Here is a 24,658-nt window from a genome sequence, read left to right as displayed (position 1 = left end):
TCTGGTCCCACCCTTTCTTCTAAGCGCTGCCACCACTCACACCTCATATATACAATCTTTCTTTTCTGTTATTATATAACAGTGCTGTGATACTCTTCTCTGTCCAAAACTATTTAACTTTTCTGTTTGAATGTGATTTTAACTAAATCATTTACTTTATTTTATCATAATTATATTTCTTTCTATCCAAATTTGTTTTGGGTTAGATTATGAATTTGGTTTTCATTTTTTAAGAAATATAAATTTGATCCTTTTTCTAAATTTGATTTTTTTAAAAAAAATTTGATGCAATATGATCATTTATGTTAGTATTGTACTAATAATATTAGAGAGGCATGGGTCGGTGAGTTTTTTTTAAATAATTTTAAATTTTTATTCATTTATTTTATTTTATTTTAAATAAAAAATTTGTCACTTGTTAAATTAATGTTGTAACACATGATAATGATAGTGTGATGTGGTAATGCCAATGCCACATGTTATTATTACGCTACGTGTCATTTCTTCATTCTTAATCTAGAAACTATTTCAATTATCAATAATTATTAGATTATAAATTAATATCTAAATTGGTTACTGTAATGACTATTTTTTTTTATCACTAAAATTAATCACTAAAGGAAATTTTCTTGTAGCGTCTCATTGTGTTAGTCTTTTGTTGGGAATAGTCCAAGTGTAAGACTAATGTCATAAAATCATATGAAACCACAAATTTTCAATAACTATAACCATAACCAATATGTGAAAAATATATATAAATCCATCATCTTCTAGATAAGGATAACAAATAGATTAGTCCAGCATGTATTGTTCAAACATTACCTCATTTGGACAAGGAATTCTCACATTCATTGAATACAAATATATAAATAACTCATCTTTTTAATTGGATATGAGGATGCGGATGAACGTATAATTCATCCCATCTTGATACCTGTCTTGAGACTTGTCAATGTCCTGATTCTTATCTCTCTTTAAATTATTAAAATAGTAAGAGTTTATCATGTAACATATATATATATATATATATATATATATATATATATATATATATATATATATATATATATATTGTTCTCATGAAATCTTTAGTTTTATAATTGTTATTTTTCTTTTGGCTACACATTTTTATCTCTCTTTTCTAATTGTTTGGTTTGTTTTTATATCCATGAAATCTACTCACATCTACAGAGTAATTTTCCTCTTATCACAATTTTAGTGCGGGTATGTTCAAATATAATATCAAATAATTTATATCTCACATGATAAGTTTAACTCTCAATTGCAAGTATTCAATTGCATAAATCATTTCCTTTTCTAACATCTACAGAGTAATCTTTCTCTTATCACAACTTTAGTGTGGGTATGTTCAAATGATATAATCTCAAATAATTTTATATCTCAGTGAGAAGTTTAACTCTCAATTGCAAGTGTTCAATTGCATAAATCATTTCCTTTTCTAAGTAATATATAAAACATGTTCTTTATTCTCTTTCATTCTTAACTTTAGCTTCATTTGAAAATATTTTATTAGAAATAATTATTATCTCTCAACATTTCAAATAGTTTGATATATATATATATATATATATATATATATATATATATTCAAGTTATTTTTTATTTGATTATACCCTTAATTATATATTTATTTTTTATGTAATTTTATTCAACGGTGTATCAAATTGTCTATAAGATACCCATTTGACATTTTTATTTTTTTTAAGTTTTTTATTTATTGTTTATTTTTATCATGTGAAATATTGTTTTTGGTTTTTAACATACTTATTTTTATTTTCTAACTCATTATCATGAGTATAATTTTATCACCATAATTATCTAAAGACATTTCATTTACAATGATGAAGGATTTATACTAAATATCAATCATTATTAGTCTAATATTTATTTTGTGTCCTTTTGTCCAAGTGGTATTATAATTTAAAAAAATAATAAATTTCAACAATTGTTTTCTTTTCATAATTTTTTATTTTTTAATTTTTTTAATTTTGTTTAATTAATGTTTGTAAAATTAATAAATATTTTGAATTTCATAAACTTGTATTTTGTATTCTAATTTGAAGTAGAGATAATTATATAATTTTTAAAATATTTAATATTGAAGAAACGAAAATATATTATTTTGATATTTAATATTTTATAATATTATTTTTCTGTTCTTATTTTTTTCATAAGAGTCAATTAGTTAATGACGAAAGAGTGAAAAAAAAATACGAGGGCACGAATATATGGATATAATAAAAAACGTTTTATATATGTTGGATATGAATATGAGGAGGAGCATGAAATTTATTTTTTTATGATGAATATGAATTAATAAAACTCGTTTTCACCCGTCCTAATCTCATCCAAGTTATTAGATTCCAAATCCATCGACTCGTCATTAATGTGTACACTTATAGGTTCAATTAGGCCCTTTTAATTAATAACAAATGGATTAAATTAAGATTATTCATAAAGTCATGAATTATTTTCTCATTTTCTTTTATTTCAGAGTCCAATTTAATTGATCGTTATAATCTTAAACAATAAATTGGTGTTTTATTATTGTGAATAATAAAAATGAAAAAATATATGTTTACCTTTACAATTCTTCTAAGCGATTTAATTGATGCAAAATAAATTTGATATCAATTAATGAATCTTATTGTGTCTAGTGTTAATCGGAGAAACCAAGAAAATAAAAACTGCATTCAATAAAATAATAAATCAAATATAAATAGTGATTTAGTTTTTCATCGGAGTTTCAAAAATTCTTAAAATTGAAAAAAAAATACATAATAAAAATAGTACATTTTGCCGTAAGGATTATGATTTATTTAAAAATAATGTTATGCAAGCACAGGAAAGTGTTAATTTTATAAAGGGTTAAATATGTTTTTGGTCTCGTTTCAGTAAAATTTGGATTTAGTTTATCTTTAAATTTTTTGACCAATTTAGTCTTTCATCTTTAAAAATGCGTGACTTTAGTCATTTAAATCAAACTTTGTTAAGTTTATTTGACGTTTCAAACGCATTTCATGATAGTATTTGAATTATTTATTTTGACACATCTTCCCTTTAATGTTAACTCAAATATTATCATAAAATATGTTTAACATGTCAAATAAACTTAACAAAATTTGATAAGAATAACTAAATTCACGCATTTATAAAGATGAAAGACTAAATTAGTATAAAATTTCAAAAAAAAACTAATTTTAAAGTTCACTAAAACTTGAGGGACAAAAACATATTTAACCCTTTTATAAATTTTCCATTAACACCGATATATTACATGAATTTCAGTTTTAAAATGTACTATTTGCATTGGGTTTAGAACTCCATAACAAAATTTATTACAAAATCTTTTCTTAAAATTTACTTCTAAATAAAAAAAACTTTACAATATGATGTAAAATTAAATTTAGAATACTTCGCCTCAAGCATGCAACTCATATTTCTATAATTATTGAAAGACACTAAAAAGAAGGTTTGGAAACGAAGCAGCAAAGACATGAATGGTTTGGAATTCAGTTTTAGTGACTTAGACATTTAACTTAAGGATCAACAAAAAGAAGGGTTCATACTTATGTGGACATGACTTCGATGTCTTCTCATTTAGAAAATGTTCAAATGAAAAACAACAATAAAGTAATAGTAGTCCATTTCCAACATAATAAATGTTGAAATGGAGTTAGAATATAAATTTAGGGTAACAAACTCAAAATATCACAACAACTTACAAAAGAGTAACTATGTTACGTCTTGAAGTGGTAATAGCAAAGAGAGGGTGCCAGTAGTAGCTTGTTTACGGTAATTCTTGTAAATATGAGTTTATTGGGCTGAATTAAAAGGTCAGTCCAACTACAAAGATGGGGAATATTTTCATTCTCCATATTTATTGGGCCATTATCCATCTAGTTATGTTGTTACTTTTTATTATTGGCTTTTTCCTATTTTGGATTATTAAAACAGTTAAATATGATTTTCTTTTTTATATTTTAGTGAAAATTGAAGTTAGTCCTTTTTTTAAATTTTAATTTAATTTAATCTTTAAATTTAAAATAAAAAATATGTAAATTTAGTTCTTTTAACAAATTTTTATTAAATTTATTTGATGATTTAAATATCCATTTGATACATTCTCGCTTTAATATTAACTAAAAAATGTTTGAAACTTTAAATAAATATAACAAAATTTGATTTAAATGATTAAATTCACACATATTTAAAATTTCATATAAAGACTAATTATAAATTTCACAACAAATTAAGGACCAAAAACATATTTAACTATTTTTTTAAATTAATTTAAGTGTCAAACTTAATAGTAAAATACTCTCCTAAAAATTTTCATTAGACATCAGTTCATATATATCAGAAGTCTTAAAATAAATTTTATCAATGTTCTTTTTTTAAGCTTAAAATTTAATTTATCTTAAATCGTATGAAAAGGCAATCATAGATCTGAAGCTAATTATAATAAAAACTTAAAGTTTAAACTTTAATGCCAATATACAGCTTTTCAGGTTCATAAAATGTTTATGACAATACTACTCGCAACCTTTTTTATTCATTTAAACATTGAAAAATAATGCATAAAAAAACGATATGAGAACATATATATATAATATAACTATGAGGGCGTTCTACACATCCATGACGCGTTTTCTTGTTATACGTAAATTCAATGTCATCAAAGCATCCACCCAGCAGCGAATCCTTGCATACTCAAGGACGAAGCTCCAACGTTTGCATCATCACCACCAATCTGGTTGAATCTGTAATCAACAAACACACACTTTAAACTAAATACATATGTATATACCAAAATGTGTTTCAGAGTTTTTCATGTTGAATGACTTTACCCAATTTGCAAGCTGGGATTCACTCCCACTGCATGGAAGAATCCCTCTGATTGAGGAGGAAAGTTTGTGTAATTCATGTTAGACCCTCCAGCTTCCAAACCCAGACTCACTGGGATTTGTGAGTTATTACTTTCTTCCAACTGTTTCAATTCCAACACAAATCCTTTTAAACCAATAACACTAATTTAAGTTTAACCTTTTGGAAATAGCTGTTACCTTACTCCTTAACACATTATTAGTTTCAACAAGCAATGTTTCCTGCATTGAGTTTGTGAAAGGCAAGGTTACACCAAGGAATAAGACAGTGTCAGAAACTACTAAGGATGAAAAAACACATGCATACCCGGTGGTGAAGATCAGCAAGCTGGTCAAGCATGAATTGAGTCTGAAAAAATTGTCAAATATATGTTACAATATCCATGAAATCTTAAGGTAAAATATAAAAGAAGTGAAAGCATTTGCGAAGAGTTAAGAAGTTAAACAAGTTCATAATGATAGTTATAGGTCAATATGTTATTACCTTTGTTGACCTAATATTCTTCAGTGCTACCTCTAGTTGATTCTCTAGCTGCTCAAGATCAGTTGTATTCATTTGGGCAAGATCTTCCCCAAGTAGGTTCCTGCATCATTTAGAATCAATGACACCAAAATATTCATATGAGCTTTAAGACTAAAAACACAGGTAGCAACAAGGTGCATTAATTTCTCATGTTAATTACCTTTGTGAACGTTGCAAGACTTCTACCCTTGCTTTTAATCTCAAATATTCCTGGTAGTTCTGTCAAATGGCATATTTGTTGTTAGATACTTCATATATCTATCATGAAAGTTATTTTCTTTTTGTTAACAAAATTAGGTAGAAGGAATAACACCCCAAATTCATCCAAAGTAAGGCAACAAGTTAACAGCAAGAAAAAAGTTCAACCTGCAGAAGTTACAAGACAAACTCGAATCACCAGTGCTCAAACTTTGAATTGTGTTTTTCATCAAAAAGATTATTTCATATATCACAAATAGAATGCATAGGTCATTGGAGGTTATATAGTAAGAAAGAAAACAGATATATTTATATGGAGAGAGTTCATGAAGTCCACGGAACCTTAGTTTAAAGCAGAAACATTATTTCTTAAACACGAGAAGATTTACCTGAATGTCGTTAATAGGTCGGGTGGTCTCCAGTGCACTGTAACTGTACTTCTGGTACTTCTCCAGTGTTTTCATCATACTGTGTTACAAAAAATTTACCCAATAAAAAATATGGGATCATTCAGTTGTAAAAGATGAAAAATTTTGAACAGAAAATTTCTAAGCGATCAGGTTTAAAACTGCAATTTTTAGTGAGAAAAGTGTACACCCAAAACCCTAGAAAAAGAAAAACGCATGCTTGTACGTGTCTATGCAAGTTCTGCAACATTGTTAAGGGGTAGAAACTCCAATGTATGTTCATAATTGGGCATTATCAATGTTTTGGGAATTAATCATCAGAATATCAACTGGTTTTGCTCTGTTAAGTGCCCTAAAATTGCATCATTGCAATGGTTTTCACAGAAGGGCACAACATAGTAAGCACGATTGTGGATGTTAAACCATTACAGCAAACCATGTACTAATTCCTACATAACTTTTCATGTTTAAGGCTATGACTTTAGCAATCAGTGTTAAAATAATACCCTAAAGTTTGAACTTTGGTGTTTAGCTTAGATTTATATGGAATTTGAAAAGATAAGTATTGTATTGTGTCACTTTTAGGAGTTAAAACATCAATTTTGATCCATTTCCTATTCTTTATACTTTGAGTCTGTTATGGGATTTTTCTAACATTATTAATGGCATGTTGACAGGGAGAGAGGGAATCATTTTAGCCGACATTTTTGTATTATTTATCTTGTTTTGTGTCCAGACATTTATTTAGTTAAGCTGAATTATTGATCACATTACAAACTTCTATGCTTCAGGTATTTTCATTTTTTTTCCACCTTGAACATCTAAAATGCCTAAAATGTTAACATCCAACTTATTCAACCTGTGGTTAAATTATAAAATGGGTTTTGTTTCATCTTTATTTAACTAGAATTAAAAAAAAAAAAAACACTTTCACCCAATCCTAAGCTATTTACATCATTAAGTTTTATATCAAACACTTGGTATCATAAATATATTATTCTCACGTTGTGGTAATTTGATAATAATATAAAAAAACTATCAACAATGAAAAATTAAATTAACCAAAACAAAAGTAATAACTAAGTTAATGACCTTAAGGTCAAACAAACGAAAGAAAAAAAAAAGAAAAACCTTTTACCAAGTAGATTTAAAGCAAAAATATTTTTAACTGCGCATTATGACCACATGCAGAAGAAAGAGTTCATAAATGGAACCATTTTTGAATTATATACCCAGCAGGTAACCCGTCAAAGATTACGTTTTTGACTGACACACAATGATCCAATGGTTATACAATACAACAATGACAATAACCATTATATACTAACCTTTGGAGGATTTATATTAATATCATTATGAAAAAGCTGAAAACAATGACGCATCTTGATAGAACACCAACACCAGCATCATATATATTCAAATTAGTGAAGCCAAAGAAAAAGTTTTCCAACAATCAAGCAAAACTTACTACAATAACAGCACCAAACACATTCCAATAAGAAGAAAGGTCGATGTAGAATGTCACTGAATGAAGAGAAGAGAAAGTGAATGGAAGAAGATATAGATTAACGGAGAACCGGAAGGGATGAAGACAGATAAAGAGTTTTTGTTAGATTAATTACTGCTCATTTTCTCAAATTCTGATCTTCCATTCTTTCATTTCAATCTGTGAAAAAAGGAAAATAAGTGCTCTCCATAATTGTCTCTGCAAGTATAGTGAGAAAAGTGTTTTTGTCTTTTAGTTTTTGTAGATCAAACAAGCTATTCCACAACGGTTTTGAGGATAGACGTAGATTCGCAGCCTTAGAAGCTAAAGGACACCCTTTTTTCTGTCTCTCTCCCTCTCTGAGTCTGCGCAATCCTTAAATTGTAATGCAAAGTAAAACAGGTTTTCGCATCAAACATCCCATCTCTGACACCAAATCATAACAGTAAACCCTGGCTTGAACTGTTAAGGCTCCTTCTCTAATCACAAATATTAAAAAATTCAAGTATTTATTATTAGGGCCAGTTCATGGTTTACAAACTTTATATTCATGATCACCCAAGTTAAAAAAAAAAAAAAATTCAGCAAAAAAGACCAAGAACACTATGTTACGAAACCAATTAACGACTTCTACACTCGTCTGTTCCAGAAATGAGCTTGCCCTAGTTCAAGAGGGTATGTGTATCCCAGATGAAATAGAAGCAGCAAAGTTTTCCAAAAGAACATCTAAAAGAGACCAAAAAGAAAATCTCCCCACCTTTGACACTCCTTCATTCCTCATAAAGAGGAAGTTAAAAGATAGAATTTCAGATCTTCACACTTTAAAGTATAGGAATTTAATAAAACAACTTGGTTTGTTGCATATAAAATTATGGAAAGCGAACAGAGAGGAAAGATCGGAACTTTACAGTTCCCACAAGTAAGGAAAAAGAAATAAGAAAGATGTTGATTTTGGGTGTGAGCTGCTGAAAACTTGATCATACAAGTTGTTTGAATGAATGAGGAAGTAGTTAGGCTGAGGAGAAGCAGCAGTGAAGCACAGATCTTGCAGAAAAAGTGGTCGAAATTAACAGGAAGATTATTGGTGCAGAAAAGGGAACATGTTTGCACTTGTGTTCTCATTCAAAGAATCAAACATGTGAGAGACATAAGCAATAAGAGTTAATTGATGTACCTTGAGGTGCTGCTGAACTCATAGAGCTTGCCACGGTTAGAAAAGATGATGAGGGCAACCTCAGCATCACAAAGAACTGAGAGCTCATAAGCCTTCTTGAGCAAGCCATTTCTTCTCTTGGCAAATGTGACTTGCCTGTTGATTTTGTTCTCTATCCTCTTGAGTTCAACCCTCCCTCTTCCCATCTCTCTTAAAAACACACTCTTTCTCGCTCTGGAAACTCCCTTTCCTGTATTGGTTAACAGATGAGAGTGCTTTCTTAAATCGACTCTTTGCTTAGGGTACCAAAAGGGATAAAACAATAGTGCAAGAGAGGAAATAAAAGAGGAAACCTGAAAAAGGTTCCCTTATGTTTGTTTTTCATCTATCTGCCGTATACCCTCTCTATAATATGTTTAATCAGCTAAACAATAGAATGACAAACTTTTATGCTTGCATACTAATTTGACATACTTTCAGATATATATCTTGTTTGTACCTTACTTTAGTACCCAAAAAGTTTAACTTAATCCTTGTTTGTCCATTGTTAGGCCACTAACTATATAGTGTCGCCTATGTACCAAAACAAAATCTATAGCTCACTAACTTACCACATTTCCACACCTCAATATTTTGTCTAAATGCTACACACATTTACTACTTCGTTCAACGTTTGTTATGCTTGAATAGGAAATGTATATTGAGTTACTAGGTTATCTTCACTTTCATTACCAACCAGTTTTAATGTTGGCACGTATCCGATAAAGTTGTCAGGTTAAGAACATCATTCTTCTTTTTTATTAGCAAAAGGAACATTCTTATTTATTAGGCGCAGAACATAAAGAAGTTTAATTAGGGTTTGAGTTGATTCCTTATATATATATATAGCAATTGGAGGTGGTCAAACATATCAGCATTTTACAAACAAAAGTTATGTTTGGTTGATTCAAACACTGTCAAAATCTATTCAGACTTCCAAAATCACGTTTTAAAAAAGAAAAAAAAATTATTATTTAAACTTTTTAACATGGAATTGAAATCAAGAAGACATACATCTAATATTTCAAACGTGCAAAATTAAGTATATATAGTTCATTCACATGAGATTGTTCAAAATTACGTTGAAAGTTTAACTATTACGGTATCTAAGTAAGAGATACATTTTAAATTAGAGAATGAAATACACTTAAATTTTTTTATTAAGAAGTCAAAATTAAAAATAAAATTAATTATAATTCAATAAAGAATTTTTTCAATTGTTATGTTTCTTTATAATAGATTTTTCTTTCCTCCCGTTTTGAAGAAACAAATATTATTGTAGGTATTCACAAATTTGACCTTACACTGAGGTACGTGTACGGGTTCAAAATCCTTTGAGTTAAAACAAACTGTATTGAATAGTTAGTGAAATTTTTTTACTTTTTACAAGTGATAGGGCTGGAACAAAATGTAAACTGTTTTTTAGAGTGAACCTTTTTCCCTATTAGCACAATAAATAATTAAATATAAAGTACTTCATACTTCAAAATTACATTTAATTAAAATATTTATTGTAAAATCCATTTTTCGACCACTCGTCTAAACACAGATGAAGTCATTTTCAATTAGTTGTTAAAGGAGAGTAGAGTTCACATAAAATAGCAGGTTTAATTTAATTCAGAAATCTTCTTTTGGAATCTTCTTACTACTAAACCTATGTGAATAATATATTAAAAAAACACATAAATCCAAAAATCAATGTTTTCTCAATTGTTTTTTCCAGTTTAATAAAACCTTACAATATGTACTTTCATCTAAATAATGTAATTTGACTTTTCTATAGATAGATAATATAATCTCTAACACGAGATTAGTAGCTCAATACATAATAAATTTTATTATGATTGTATTGTCGGTGTTGCAGTTGTTGTTGTAATTTCTAGATAGTGGCTTTGATTTCTCTAGAGTGGTTAATATTAAGATTTCTAACGTTGGAAAGACATAATTTTTACACTGAAAGTTTAGTTTTGATTGTAGTGTCGGTTTATTTTAGTAGCATAGTAGGTTTTTGGCATCTGTCTAATCTCTATTCCCTTAGTAAGAATGTTGCTAAGATGTTGTTCGAAGACCCCTCTAATATATATTTTTTGTGTCTAACATTTCGGGGAACCTTAGTTTTTGTACATGAAAGCTATATTGTTGTCTTTGACCAATTACGGAGATGCATTGTATCTCTCTTCTTTTTGTAAATGGGGTAGAACACCCCTCAAATGCTACATTATTAATTTAAATTAATTCTTTGCCGATAAAAAAATATGATAAACATTACCATAAAATATAGGTTTAACTTAACCTTATTTCACAAAACCAACTTATATAATGAGATTTGTATTCACTGATAACGTAATTTAGTTTTATTTATAATAAGGGTAAGATCCCCTCCATATATAAACACACAAAAAAAAGGATAATGATATTTTCACTCATTTTTTTAACCTACTTCTAGCTCGCCACTCTAATCACCCATAGATTATCTATTTTGACTTTTTGTAATGATGTGATGTGATGATCCAAGGATGATTAAAATAGTGGATTAAAAGTGAGTAACAAAGAGTGGGTCAAAATATCATTATTCCAAATAAAAACCTACAATAATCTACCTATTCATGACAACCATGTAAAAATATATAATGTGATAATTATCTAATATTTCTACCCAAATAAGACCTGATACCAAAGAAAACTTCAGTAAAGAAGATTCTAAAATCACTGCAAACGTTTATTTAGCTGGTCTTGATCAATATACAAATTATATAAAAGCCAAATCACACACACACACATATATATATATATATATATATATATATATATATATATATATATATATATATATATATATATTACATGATAAACTCTTACTATATATATAAACTAAATTGAAAATAAAAATCTAAAAAGATAGGATTGAATTTTGCTATGAAGTGTGGTCTAGGAGGTCGGTGACCAAACAGAATGTTTTTATTTTGACAGCATTTATTTGATATTTTACAAAGCCGTTTAAGCATTTTAGAATTTAAGTTTTGATAGTTTTTGGAGATTTATTTTCTTTAGTCAAATTTCGATTTGGTTTCTTATATTATTTGTTTACTTTTTCCTCTTTTTATAGAATTTCCATGTAGTTTGTGATTGATGAAAAATATCAATTTAATTGAAATGTTAAAGTTTTATAACTTTGTCTAACATGATTTCATAAATATATATATATATAAAGAAAAATTTTAAATTTTTTTTAATTTAAAAGATAAATTTATTTGTTGAAATTTTTTGTTAACATATTTAGTGTATTTTGCTTTTAAAACTAAAGAACTTCATACATTTGAGACCCCACTTTTCTTTTACGCCTACTTATTAACTCTCAATACTATTATTTAAGTTTTTTTTTCATCACTTAGTAACAAGTTTATCTTTTATTATACGTTTTTTAAAAGCAATCTCATCAAAGGGTTGTACACAACTTTTGGGATTGTTAACATTTTATTTTTCTGAAACTAATAAGAAATAATATTTTGTTTCTTGTCTCCCATCCTCCTAAAAGAACATAGTTTAAAAGTTAAAATTAAATTAAAAATAAGATAGAGGATGATTTTTGAAGGATCATCTCCATTTTTTTACCTTCACACTTGATTATCTCCATTTTTTTTAGATGAACATCATAAATGTATTATCAATAAAACGTGCAAATGACCATTTATTCTACATGAGTAAGAGTGTTAATTTGCAATAATTATAATACATTCTAAACTTGTGTTTAATTTTGTCTATGAATGAGTAAATATTAATTTATTAAAAGATGAATATATTTAACATTGTGAATAAGATTAAAAAATGCATAAAAGTTAATGGGTCCAATAAGATAGGATCTTAAATCTGTCATTGCAAAGTGACAGTGGATGCGACGTGTCGACTTTGGAGTGGGCAGTCTCAAATATGTTGCAGTCACACAGAGTAAGCGAGCATGACCGTACGTTATAAACGGCTTTTGCGACAAGACAGGCACAGGTACATCATCATGGACACGTGTCAGTAACGAGGCGCATTATAAACCGAAGGTTCACACAACCTTTTTAAGGAACACAACATTGTATTGTTCTCCGAGGAAACATCTTTCTCCATCGTCCAACTCCATTATTTACTTTTCACAACCTCCAGATGTATTTTTTTTTTCTTTTTCCTTTTTTGTCCATCACTTTTCGTCGCTTCAATTTAGCTTTTTGCGATTCCAAATATGCTTTTCTTTTTCTTAGCAGAGGAAGAAAAACTATCTTATATTCGATTATTTAGTACAAAATTAATAATTGTCAATTTTAAATGTTTTATGCGAATAAAATTGATTAAAACTGAAAGATTATTTTTTAAAATTATATTTTAGCATTTAACTAATTTATTAAAGTAATAAAAGTAAAAATACTTACTAAGTTTGGGAAAAAATGAGATGTAAAGGAACAGTATTTGCTTGTTAGCCTTCTTATCATTCATGAACTTTAGGGAAAGGAATTCCAGTAAACAAACATTTATCAAAAGGTCATCAAAGATCACTTTGGTATCGTTGCACTTTATTTCTACACGTGTAGAATAAAAAAGTCAAAAAGAAATATTTTTCTATTACTTTGAATAAAAATAATAAAAAAGTAAAGAATATGTAATTATGTTAGCCAACATATTTAAGTTTTTTAAAGTAAAATAAATATAATCGAGAGGTACAACTTATTCCGTTCCTACGTATTTAAAAACGACTTTTATACATGTCTTAGAATTAAAAATCACATGGAAACTCTATAAAATAATATACAACGTAGAATTATTTTAATATTAACAAGCAACATATTTCGTCAACAAAACTTTATTTAATTTACTTCTAGTAGTACTATACAATAATGATTGATTGGAGATGAATCTTGAAGCTTGTATCTAGATATTTGTGTATAGAGAAAAGTTTACATGGTTCAGATTATTTGATAAAGAAATGTTCTTTATAGAGAAAGACAACTCAAAGAAGTATATTGATTTATTTATTCTAGCTAAGGTATTCAATTTAATCACATTTCATTTGTAATACAAAAACACTTTGATCATTTTATAAATTATCAAATTAACGTTTTTGTTTTTATTAATTTCTCATGAGAACTTTCTAGTATGTTTTCCTTGATTAAACAAATTTACTGTATAATTTCTTTTTTCCTCACTTCCTATTCCTTCATTTATTACTTCCTAATCCAAATAAAGTGCAAAACTTTAGTTCATTAATGTCATGCATGATTGAGAGTTATATACACAATAAGGTGTTTGAATACAAAGAATCATGATCGATTCCTTATGTCTATTAGAAATAATTTGGAGAAAAAGATATAACGATACATAACATGACTTTGCATTATTATATAATTATTATATAAGTGGATTTAAGTTTCACTTTATGAATTAAAATTATAATTATTTCTAAAGTAATATTAGAGATGTCAATATGGGTTCTAACATGTAAGTCAACTCGGCTGATCATGAATTCAAATCAGATTGGGTTGAGAAAATTTCATTTTTTTTTTCAAAAGCGGGTTAAAATGAACATGACTCACTTAACTTATGGGTTAAATAGGTTCGAATCGAGTTGAAGATGTGTTGACTCACTTAATCCACCAACATTTCTCTACAATTTTTTATTTCTTTTATAATTATTTACTACTTCTAATTATATAGGTTCACAATTGATATTTTAAATACTAGAATGTTGTTAAATAATATTTAAATAGTTTAAATATTTGATTTATTTGTTTGTCGAGTTATATGCATTGATACTTTAATTTTTAACTACTATCTTTATAATAGTATCTCAAAAATTAGGTAAATACTTTGATTTCACTATTATAAAAAATAAATTAAGTCAATTCACTTTCATTGTAATAGAATAAATATATCAAATAATTTGTAAAAAAATATATCTGTAAGTGAGCCAACCCACTAACCCACAAACACGTGGTGGGTCGGACCGAGTTGAAAATTTTCTAGCTCACTAAAATGTGAGCAGGGTTGAACTAACCCCTTTTTTAACTCAACTCGTGGTGAACCAATCTATGTGAGTTAAGTTGGCTTACTTTGACACTCTTAATTGATATAAGAGTCATCCGAAGATTGTCTTAATAAGATTTATTGTTATTTGTTGAGCTTATTAAATCACTTGCTATCAGACTGTTATTGGACCACTGATATCTAGTTCCACACTTAAGATATATATGTATGTCTCGAGATAAGGAATATGTTTTAGAAATCACATATTAATCGGAGACAAACAAAATAATAATATTGAGTTAATAATCATTTTTACTTATTTTGATTTTGAATCCTACAAGATTAATTTGTTGGTATCAAATTTTACACATATAAGTTATTATTCACTTTTCCAAAGTATATGGTTACACAGTCACACTTAATTAATTTGGAATAAGTTAAAGAATTACTTTATTTTATATAAAAGTATATCCCCAAATTAAGAATTAAAAAATCATTTCAAAGATTAAATAATTTATAATTCAATCTTTTTGTTATATGTAACTGCAGACGCTTAACTACTATGTCGGATTATGAAGACAGACAATTAAAGTGGAAGTTAATTACTGCGATATTAGGGCTTGTAAATGTAGAAGGCAAAAGTTTAGGAGCAAAGTAGTTGGGTCACGTATAACAAAATCTGATCCACGTGATTGCAAAGTAAAATTCACGTTTACACTTTTGACATCTCGTGTCAAATATTGCACAGAAGACCATGAATTTCAACCCCATAAAACCAAATATAAAGTTTTCACATTTTCTTCATCACATGAAACATGAAGTTTTTCTGACCTTTGCCTCGCCCATAAACCAAACCCCTTTTACACCTAAAAATATATTTTCTACATATCTTCATAAATTCAATTATTAGATGCAAATAATCACATACATAGTGCAATATAGTGCCTTTAACACATATTCATATAATAATTAGAGATTTGGGATTAATAACTATATATTTAATTTTAAAAATAATTAATTTTGGTTTTGAAAAAAAAAATTATCTAACATGTTGAGGAACCATATATGTTTGTTTTCATTCCGTCAAAAATCAAATTCTCTTTCCCTCATTCCCTCAGCTGATATTTATTTAAAATAATGTAAGTTAACTAAATTTTTTTAATGTTATAATATATATTTATTTTGATGAATCAGAAACCTAATTGACATCTAACTTTTTGTGATAAGTTTTAACATTAATTGTTTCATACGAAAAATGTGAAGTTGGATTTTTCTAAATGTAACGATATTGATGCGTTGTGGTAGATTTTTAGGGTTGAGTAACTTTTTTAATTATGTTATATTTTTAACGGATAGCGATTAATTAGTGTCATTCAGTCGGAGAAAGAAGTAGTATCATGATTTCAAATTTCATTTTTTTTTTTGTATAAATGTCCTTGATTGATTTGTTCATAAGACATTAAATATCATTCCGATGGTAGTTATTTATGAATGGTATGAATTTCAATATTTTTATAATATATGAATCTTAGGTTTATCGAGTCTTGGTGAAGGAAGAAGATATATATAAAGTTACTTTTAGGACTCTGCAAAGTTGTAATGAACCACTTGTTATATATTTGGGTTAATTAATGGTGTTAAATGACATTTTGGTAGTTATCCTATCTTTTATTTTATTTAAAACACCTGATGTTGGTGAAGCAAATCCTACAACACCATAAATTATTTGATCAACTTTTCAAATGTTCATTTATTTTGCAACAAGTTGAAAATTTAGGCGATAAAATCTCCAGACAAGGATAAAAAGGGACAAAGACAAAGTTCAACTACTTTTGGACTAACCTAAATCAATGAATATTACTCTATAGCATCTCTTCTCACCAATATGCCAAAAAACGATCATTTTATGCGGAATACTAATGTTTGCGGACTTTGAGAATCTTAAAGTAGCAAGTTTTCACGCTCTTGTATTACCTTAACGCATCTTTCTAAGCCCTTTTTCAGAGAGACAATTGCTAACTATTTTCTAGTTATAAACTAATCAACGAAATAAAAAAAAAAAAGTTTGAGAAGTTTAATTACTAACCATGTCATCTAGACTGAGGCAACAAAATTTTGTTATACAAACTTCTAAGTGTAAGTCAAGAAAATAGAATTTCAATTCAAATAATTTCACATGACTTGGTTGTAATCTAAACTACAATTAGTTCGCTTGTTAGAAACACTTGTAGTTTCATATCCAAAGATAAAGGTTATCATTTAGTAATGCAAAAGAATAAACCTCTAAAAGCCTTATTAATAGACCATAACAATTTGCTACTTTGGGAAGTTACATGCAATTCCCTTCAAACTTTGAGATGTTAAGAATGTTTTCTTTTCATGTTGTCTCCTTACATTGTTGAATCGTGTAATAATGAAGATATCATATACCTTTTGATTTTAATGTTTTAATTCTATTAATAGAGATACTATTTTTTTTTTCTTTTTTTATTATCAGATATTCTATTTTATTATGATACATATTAAGTTGAGATATTGTACTTTATATATTGGACAAATTTTTAATATATCATGACTCAAATACTAGGATGGAGAGTATTCTTGGATAAATTACCGACTAAGGATAACTTACTTAAGAGGGGGGTTCAACTACAGCATTGTCTTTGTGATTTGTGTAATGCACATGAAGAGATTACAGACCATCTATTCTTCTCTTGTAGGGTGACCCAAATAGTCTGGAATATGTGTGATAGGTGGTTGGAGTTATGCACTGTGCACCACATTAAAGCCAGGATCAACTTTCAACGCTTCCATCTTTTTGACTTTAATAGTATACAAAATCTAGTTTGGCGAGGAATGTGGTTAGCTATTATAGGGGAAATTTGGAACCATAGGAACAGTGTAATCTTTAAACAAAGGAAAGTTGACCCTATAGAAATCTTTAGTCAGGCTCAAATGACAGCTTGGGTGTGGATGAAGCACAAAATCCCAGCTGCCATGTTCTCCTATAGTGATTGGTGCTTACCCCCACATACATGTCTAAAATCTCTATGATACGGTAATGTTGTGTGTTTCAGTGTGATAGGTAAGCAAATGCAGGTTCCTCAAGTGAAGGGAAGAAAGTATCATAATGCAAGGCTTCAACTATAGCGATGCTGTAGGATCCAGTCTGCAACACATCAGACATGGCTGAGTTCTGTAGCTATGGAACTGCACAGCAGTAGTGCTAGAGGGGGCTGACTGCTGCTATATCAGAGGCAACAACTTCATATCTGCAATAGAGGGGTCTATATGTCAATAGTTTCATAGATGTTGCAGAGCCTTATGTGTAGTGTCATGGTGATATACTAAGGCTACATCTTTGTTCTTGGTAGGTTTTGGTTGATGGCTCTTCTTGCTAAGCTATGCATCAACACTTACAGGTTATGTTTTTGTATAAGGGTTAGAGCACTCCTTAAGTGTTCTACTTAATTAAATTTTATTCTTTGCTGATAAAAAAAAAAAAAACTCTCATTCTCATACGTTCAATAAAGTATTTCTCTTCTAATTTTCTCTCACTTGTGTTTTATCAAACACTAACATTTGTATATCTCTTTATTGTTGATATCAATTATCATCAATGAAAAAAAAAATTCTCAAGGTTCACGACTTTTTCAAGGTTCTCAAAGTTATCATGCTTCTCAAGCTCTCAAGATTCTCTTCATCCTAGTGCTTTTCAAAAGTGTTACTTCCAAGTTAGGTCTTCATAATTTTCATGCTCACCTTGAGAGGGGTGATAAAGATATCACATATATCTTCTGATTTTAATTCTATCATATATCATTTATTTTATTCTCTTTTATTATTATCACATATTATGTTTTATGATGATATATATTAGGTTTTATTTTTTTCCCTTATACCATGGGATATTGTACTCTATAAATTGGATAAGTTTTTAATAAATCGGTATACAAACTTTCATTATCATATTTTCAATAAAGTATTTATTGTCTAACTTTCTCTCACTTGTGTTTTGTCAAACACTAACATATAATGACATGTGTCTAGTTGAAGCGTTTGATAGATTGTATTTAAATGTGTGTGTGCGCCTATCATTTTCATTGTCTTATCGTTGTTATTATTAGACAATTATTTTATTTATTATTAGACCTTTTATTATATAAGTTATATCAGTGTTATTATATATATATATATATATATATATTAACTAATTTTTTGGGAGTTGGATTGTTACATGTTTGTATAATTTGTATTAATTATCCTTGTAATTCGTTCTTTCAAGTTTTAGCATGTGTTATATGTAAAAGATGTGTAACAAGGGGTGAATTGTGATTTAAAAGTTGCGATATTACAAGAATATGTCTCATTAACAACCAATTTTAGTGACCAAAAGTTGTTAGTCAATATTATAGTGACCAATTTAGAGATCAATCATAACTTTTCATTCATAATAGTAACTATTTTAGTAATCAATAATTTTTTATTCTGTAAATTGGTGATTATCTGTGACTAATAACTTTTGGTCAGTAAAATTTGTTGTTAATGAGGTCTTTTCTTGTAGTGAGAGATGATGGTCGACAACATTTATTGAAAAGCATGATGTTATTTTGTGAACATGACATTGATATTTCTTATTATAATTCTACTTATGTTGCACGTCATGGTCGTTCTCGACTTCAAAATGATCATGTCACTCTGGAGCATCATTGTAGGTTGAATATATTTTTTGTTATAATGGATAAGCAGCTGCAAGGATTAAATGACATGTTTAGTGAACAAACAATGAAACTTTAAATTCTAAGCAATGCTTTAGTTCCTAAGGATACTTATAAAGCTTTTAACATCGATGATATATGCATTCTTGTAAACTAATTTTATCCTTTAGATTTCAGTGAACAATAGAAGATTAGTTTAAAATATAAACTTCAACTTTATTGTTGATGATCCTAACCATTAAGATTGGAAGAATTTATCAACCATGCATGAAATATGTCAATCTTTGATAAGAACAAGAAAATAAAAAATTTTACTTGATTAATGGTTTAATTCTCTTATTTTATATATACTTATATAATATTTTGACTGTCATGAAATTTTATTTATGTGTAATTGTATAATATTTGATATAACTATTTCATTTTTACTCGATTGTTATATGTTATTCTGATTTAAAATTTATGTAATTATATTTTTTTAATAATTAATATCGAAGAAATGAAAATTTTTACTTCAATAATGGATTAGATAATAAAACTCGTCCATCTTACCTCAATATCATTCCTAATTTTAAGAATTGATCACCTATGGATTAGAAAATGTAAAAAGTTCACTACTTTATTATCGTTCTTTAATATTACATTGTTAAGTGATTTTTGTGTAAAAGATCGTTATATAAACGTGGTTTTTATAGTAGTGAGATTGTGGCGGGTCAACAATGTTCTCGTAGAGCGGATGTATCATTAACTTCGAATTCATACTTGGGATACCTTCATCTTTGGACATAGTATAAATGAGAATGATGAAGATTTTATCGTAGCCTTATAGGTCTTCAACATGCTCATCTAATCTGGACTCCAGTTTACCATTTTAGGATGCTAATTGACTTCACCAACTCACTAAGAAAAGTGTCAATGTTGCGTTTCATGTTTTGGAACGCACCAACAAAAGTATACCCAAGTAAACTCTCTAGTACAATTGAGATGTTTTAAAGACAAAATATCTCTACAAGGTACTCTCACAAAGTGCGGAGTCACCTTACAATATGTTCATGATCTCTTACCGTTGTTGGATCTATTGTTTCACCCGCTATCACATTTTCGATTTAGTGTGACTTGAAAGAATCTTACAAAGAAGATCTTATATGAAATAGACATTTCATCTACGAGCTTCAGAACTGGGGTCCCCTACAGCTAATGGCACAGGGTCTCTCTCTCCAATAAGAAGAAAAGCAAATGTTGTGCTTTTGATGAGTTGCAGTCGTACTGAAGAAAGGGATATATAGGGCTACACTTATTGTCACTGTCGCAATCTGGGTCGGCCATGTGAGGTCTTCCGATTAATGAGATGATCTTGAAAATGCAATAAGGTGTGTTGAATGCCCCACTTCAATGTCCTGGTTTCTCTTATGCATGGTTTACAAAAACCTTCAAATGCATCAATCCTTCTCTCCATTCAATAATTAACACCACCACCTGCTCCCATATAACTATCATCGCCACTTCCCAAGTACCACGCACTATTTCTGCACCCCCATCTTCTTCACTTTGCACATGAATAAATAGTTCATCACATTTTTTTTCTCTCTCTCTCTCTTCTTTTTAACCAATCTTGTCTTCACTACACCAACACTTTCTCCAAAGTCTTTCTATATTAATGCACCACCAATGCAGTAACATCGCATTGCTTCTACATCTTATATAAACCACGAAACGTAGTATTCACCACAATCGTCTTTTCCTTCTCTTCCTCTTCTTAATTACCTTTCTTTCTTATATATACATTGCTCTACTTCTCATTCGCACTTTCTCTCATAGTCCATTAGTAATTTTACATGCTTCACTACACTCCACAAATAAGACTTTTTTTTTTCTTTTAAACTTTACCTCTTACTCCACAAAAGTTTCAAAAATATTTGCCCCTAATATTTGTTTTAGAAAAATATTATTTTGATACTTGAGAATCCACTTTTAGGGATATTTTGTTCATTGAAAAAGTTAATTATTGTATTTATAAAATAAGAAAAAAAAATTAGACAATAAAATAATAAATGTAAATTGTGTGTAATATTTATTAGATACCAAAATAATAGTATCCATTGTTTTACAAATCATAATCCGAATTTACAAAAAATCATATTTTTTTATTGGTAATCATCACAACTAATTGTAAGTGTTGAAAGAAAAGTTATAATAAAATTATTTTTGTTTTGAAGATGTGTTTATCATTGGATCTCTAAAGACATGAATTACATATTTTAATTTTATTAAAATTATCAATGAATTAAAAATATAAATTATATATGTGCACACACAAACAGTAAAAAAGGAAATAATTATTTCTTTTTATAAAAAAAGAGTTAATTTCATTCCTATTATTTCATCAAAGTATATATATATAATATAAGAAAATGTTATTTTAGTAACCAATTTTAGTGATCAAAAGTTGTTAGTTACTATAATGACCAATTTTGATACCAATTCACAAAGTAAAAAATTATTGGTTAATAAAATAGTCACTATTATAAATAAAAAATTATAATTGATCACTAAATTGGTCTTTAAAATTAGCTATCATGGTTTTGACTACCAAAGAAAATTGGTTACTAAAAATTAGCTACTTATAAAGTTGTCAAAATGGGTTGGCTCGCGAGTTCCAACCCAGCTTACCACGGGTCCGGGTCGGATTGGGTTGAAATTTTTTTACAAATTTCAATACGGGTTGATTTTTGACTCGGCTCATTTAGAACCCGACTCATCCGGGTTGAACCCGTGGTGAGCCGGGTTGGCTCACCAACCTACAGATAAAAGGGTCACACAAGTATTTGTTATTTTTTTTATTAAGTTGGGTTTTACATTTGGGTCATGTTAGGTTATTTTTTTATCCAACACATAAATAATTTGTATTTTTTTTTTTGTATTTAGATCGTACTAAAGTTTATTTAGATTTTAATTAGAATTATAATTTAGTTTTGACTAAAAAAAATAAAAAAATAATTTTGTTTTTAATTAAGTGAACCCATGAGCTAACTCGTTTAACCCGCTAACCGGTGGTGGGCCGGGCCGGGTTCGATTTTTTTTGGCTCGTTAAAAAGTGAACCGGGTTGGGTTGGCTCACTAAATCATCAATCCGTGGTGGATCGAGCTGGGTTACCCGTTTTGACAGCTCTACCTATGTTTTAACTACCAAAATGACTTAGTTTCTAAATTGGTCTAATTAATTCCTACAAATTTAGTGACTAATTATATTTTTTTTATAATAGTGATTATTTTAGTAACTAATATTTTTTTATTTTTTAAATTGGTATCTAAATTGATCACTATAATGACTAACGATTTTTTGTCACTAAACTTGATTACTAATGAAACACTTTTGTGTAATGAGATATATATATATATATATATATATATATATATATATATTTATTTATTTATTTATATATTGTCATATTAGTTGTATGGGATTTAATTTTCATATTCATTAGAAATACAAATTTTTTTAATTCATAGTAAATATAAATTAATTTTTTCTAATAATTTTAAATGAAAAATAAAACTCCATAACAATATTTATGTGTATATTGTTCTGAATGCTTTCATTTTAACAAATGAGACACAGAATACAAAAAATATATAATGTAAAAGTTAAATTTTAATATTTTGTCTTAAAATATATATAAATTAAAAAAATAATAAAACTAATAAGGAAAATGCCTTACATGGTGATTTAGAGTGTATTTGAAAATTTGTTGGATAATAGTTAACAGCAATTAGCAGTGAGAGTTATAATTTACTAAAGTTGACTTGGAAAACGAAAAACACTAAAATCAAACACAACATGTTTCACATTTATAGTACTTATGGTCACAGGATAACTCAGTTTATTCCTTTGTCTTTCACGTTTTCCCTCGTCCACACATGCTTCCATTGTACTATTTAATATTTATTCAATCTGTTAAGTTGCTTCATCTGTCATTGATCATAATCCAAAATGGTGGTACCATAAATTATTATTTCTTCTTAGCAAGAACTTATTACTCAGTTTCTCAACTAGCTTCCAATATACACAATGCTCTAACAAAAAAAATTCAATTATTTTGGTAAACTCACGTGCAAACAAACTTTATCATAATGTCTTATCTATTGCACTACAAAAGGAAATTAATCGGTTTGTATGTTACCGCCGCCGTTGATACAATATTTAGTATAATCCATAAAATAATTATTATATGTTACCATATTTAAACAAATGAAATAATAATACATCTTTTAATACTTTTTGAAAGTAGTGTTATGTTGTCAAAATATTATTGTTATTGTTGAAAATAATTATTTTGATGGTGGAGACTCATAACTTTAGTAATAAAAACCTTATAAAAGTGTTATGTGTTAATAATTATTAATTAATTTTATTTAATTATTTTTTAAAATTAATATAATCAAAATAAAATTATTAATTAGTGATATAATTATAAAAGAATTGTTTAAAATTTGGTTTCATATATTTTTATTTTGTTTCATTTAAGCCCATCCTGAATCCTATATTTCCAAAAGGATCAAGAATATATTTTTGTCAGAATTGTCTTAGCATCTAAATAAACTGGCAGCTTAATATCAATATAACATTTGAACTGTCAATATGTTAGACAATTAGTTCTTTGATCTTAAATGCAGTCACATTCAACAAGTAATCTATCATATTATATATATGTATCCATCATAAATTTTTAATGTGTTTAAGATACGTGTTCAAAACGTTTCTAACTAAATAATATGTATTAAGTATTCATAAAAAAAAAAAAAGAGATTGCAAATAACTATCATCCAAAAATTTAAATTATATTACTAATAATATACTACTTCTGTTTAGACAACGATCGAAAAGTATTCATACAAAAAAAAAAAGAGATTGCAAATAACTATCATCCAAAAAATTAAATTATATTAATAATAATATACTACTTATGTTTAGACAACGATCGAAATTATATATTTAAATTAAACTTACATATTAAAATGTGACATAGAAAAATACACGTTAGTTAATAGTTACTAACCTATTAAAATTAATTATATGTCAGAATAAATTAAAATAAAAGAAACTTGAGATTAAAAGAAGAATATAAAGAATTATTAAAAAAAAAGAAAATAACAAAACTTGGTTCCAATACCATATTAAAAAGTAGGTTTTAAGTCTAACTCAACCCCACAAAATTGGTTTGTAACC

General features: G+C 27.8%; 1 protein-coding gene across 1 annotated transcript; it reads right to left on the bottom strand.

The window, feature by feature from the left end:
- Positions 1-4,471: 4,471 nt before the first annotated feature.
- Positions 4,472-9,045, bottom strand: LOC114179818 (MADS-box protein EJ2-like). The gene is made up of 9 exons (XM_028066283.1): positions 9,028-9,045; positions 8,696-8,924; positions 6,018-6,096; positions 5,591-5,649; positions 5,392-5,491; positions 5,215-5,256; positions 5,088-5,129; positions 4,872-5,011; positions 4,472-4,784 (listed from the first exon to the last, which is right to left on the bottom strand). Exons 2-9 carry the CDS (start codon positions 8,878-8,880, stop codon positions 4,700-4,702), a joined length of 732 nt encoding a protein of 243 aa, XP_027922084.1. The 5' UTR covers positions 8,881-8,924; positions 9,028-9,045; the 3' UTR covers positions 4,472-4,699.
- Between the last annotated feature and the right edge of the window lie 15,613 nt (positions 9,046-24,658).

Source organism: Vigna unguiculata, chromosome 3, assembly GCF_004118075.2.
Source record: "Vigna unguiculata cultivar IT97K-499-35 chromosome 3, ASM411807v1, whole genome shotgun sequence".
Classification (NCBI taxonomy): Eukaryota; Viridiplantae; Streptophyta; class Magnoliopsida; order Fabales; family Fabaceae; genus Vigna; species Vigna unguiculata.
This window is presented reverse-complemented; position numbering and strand designations above follow the sequence as displayed.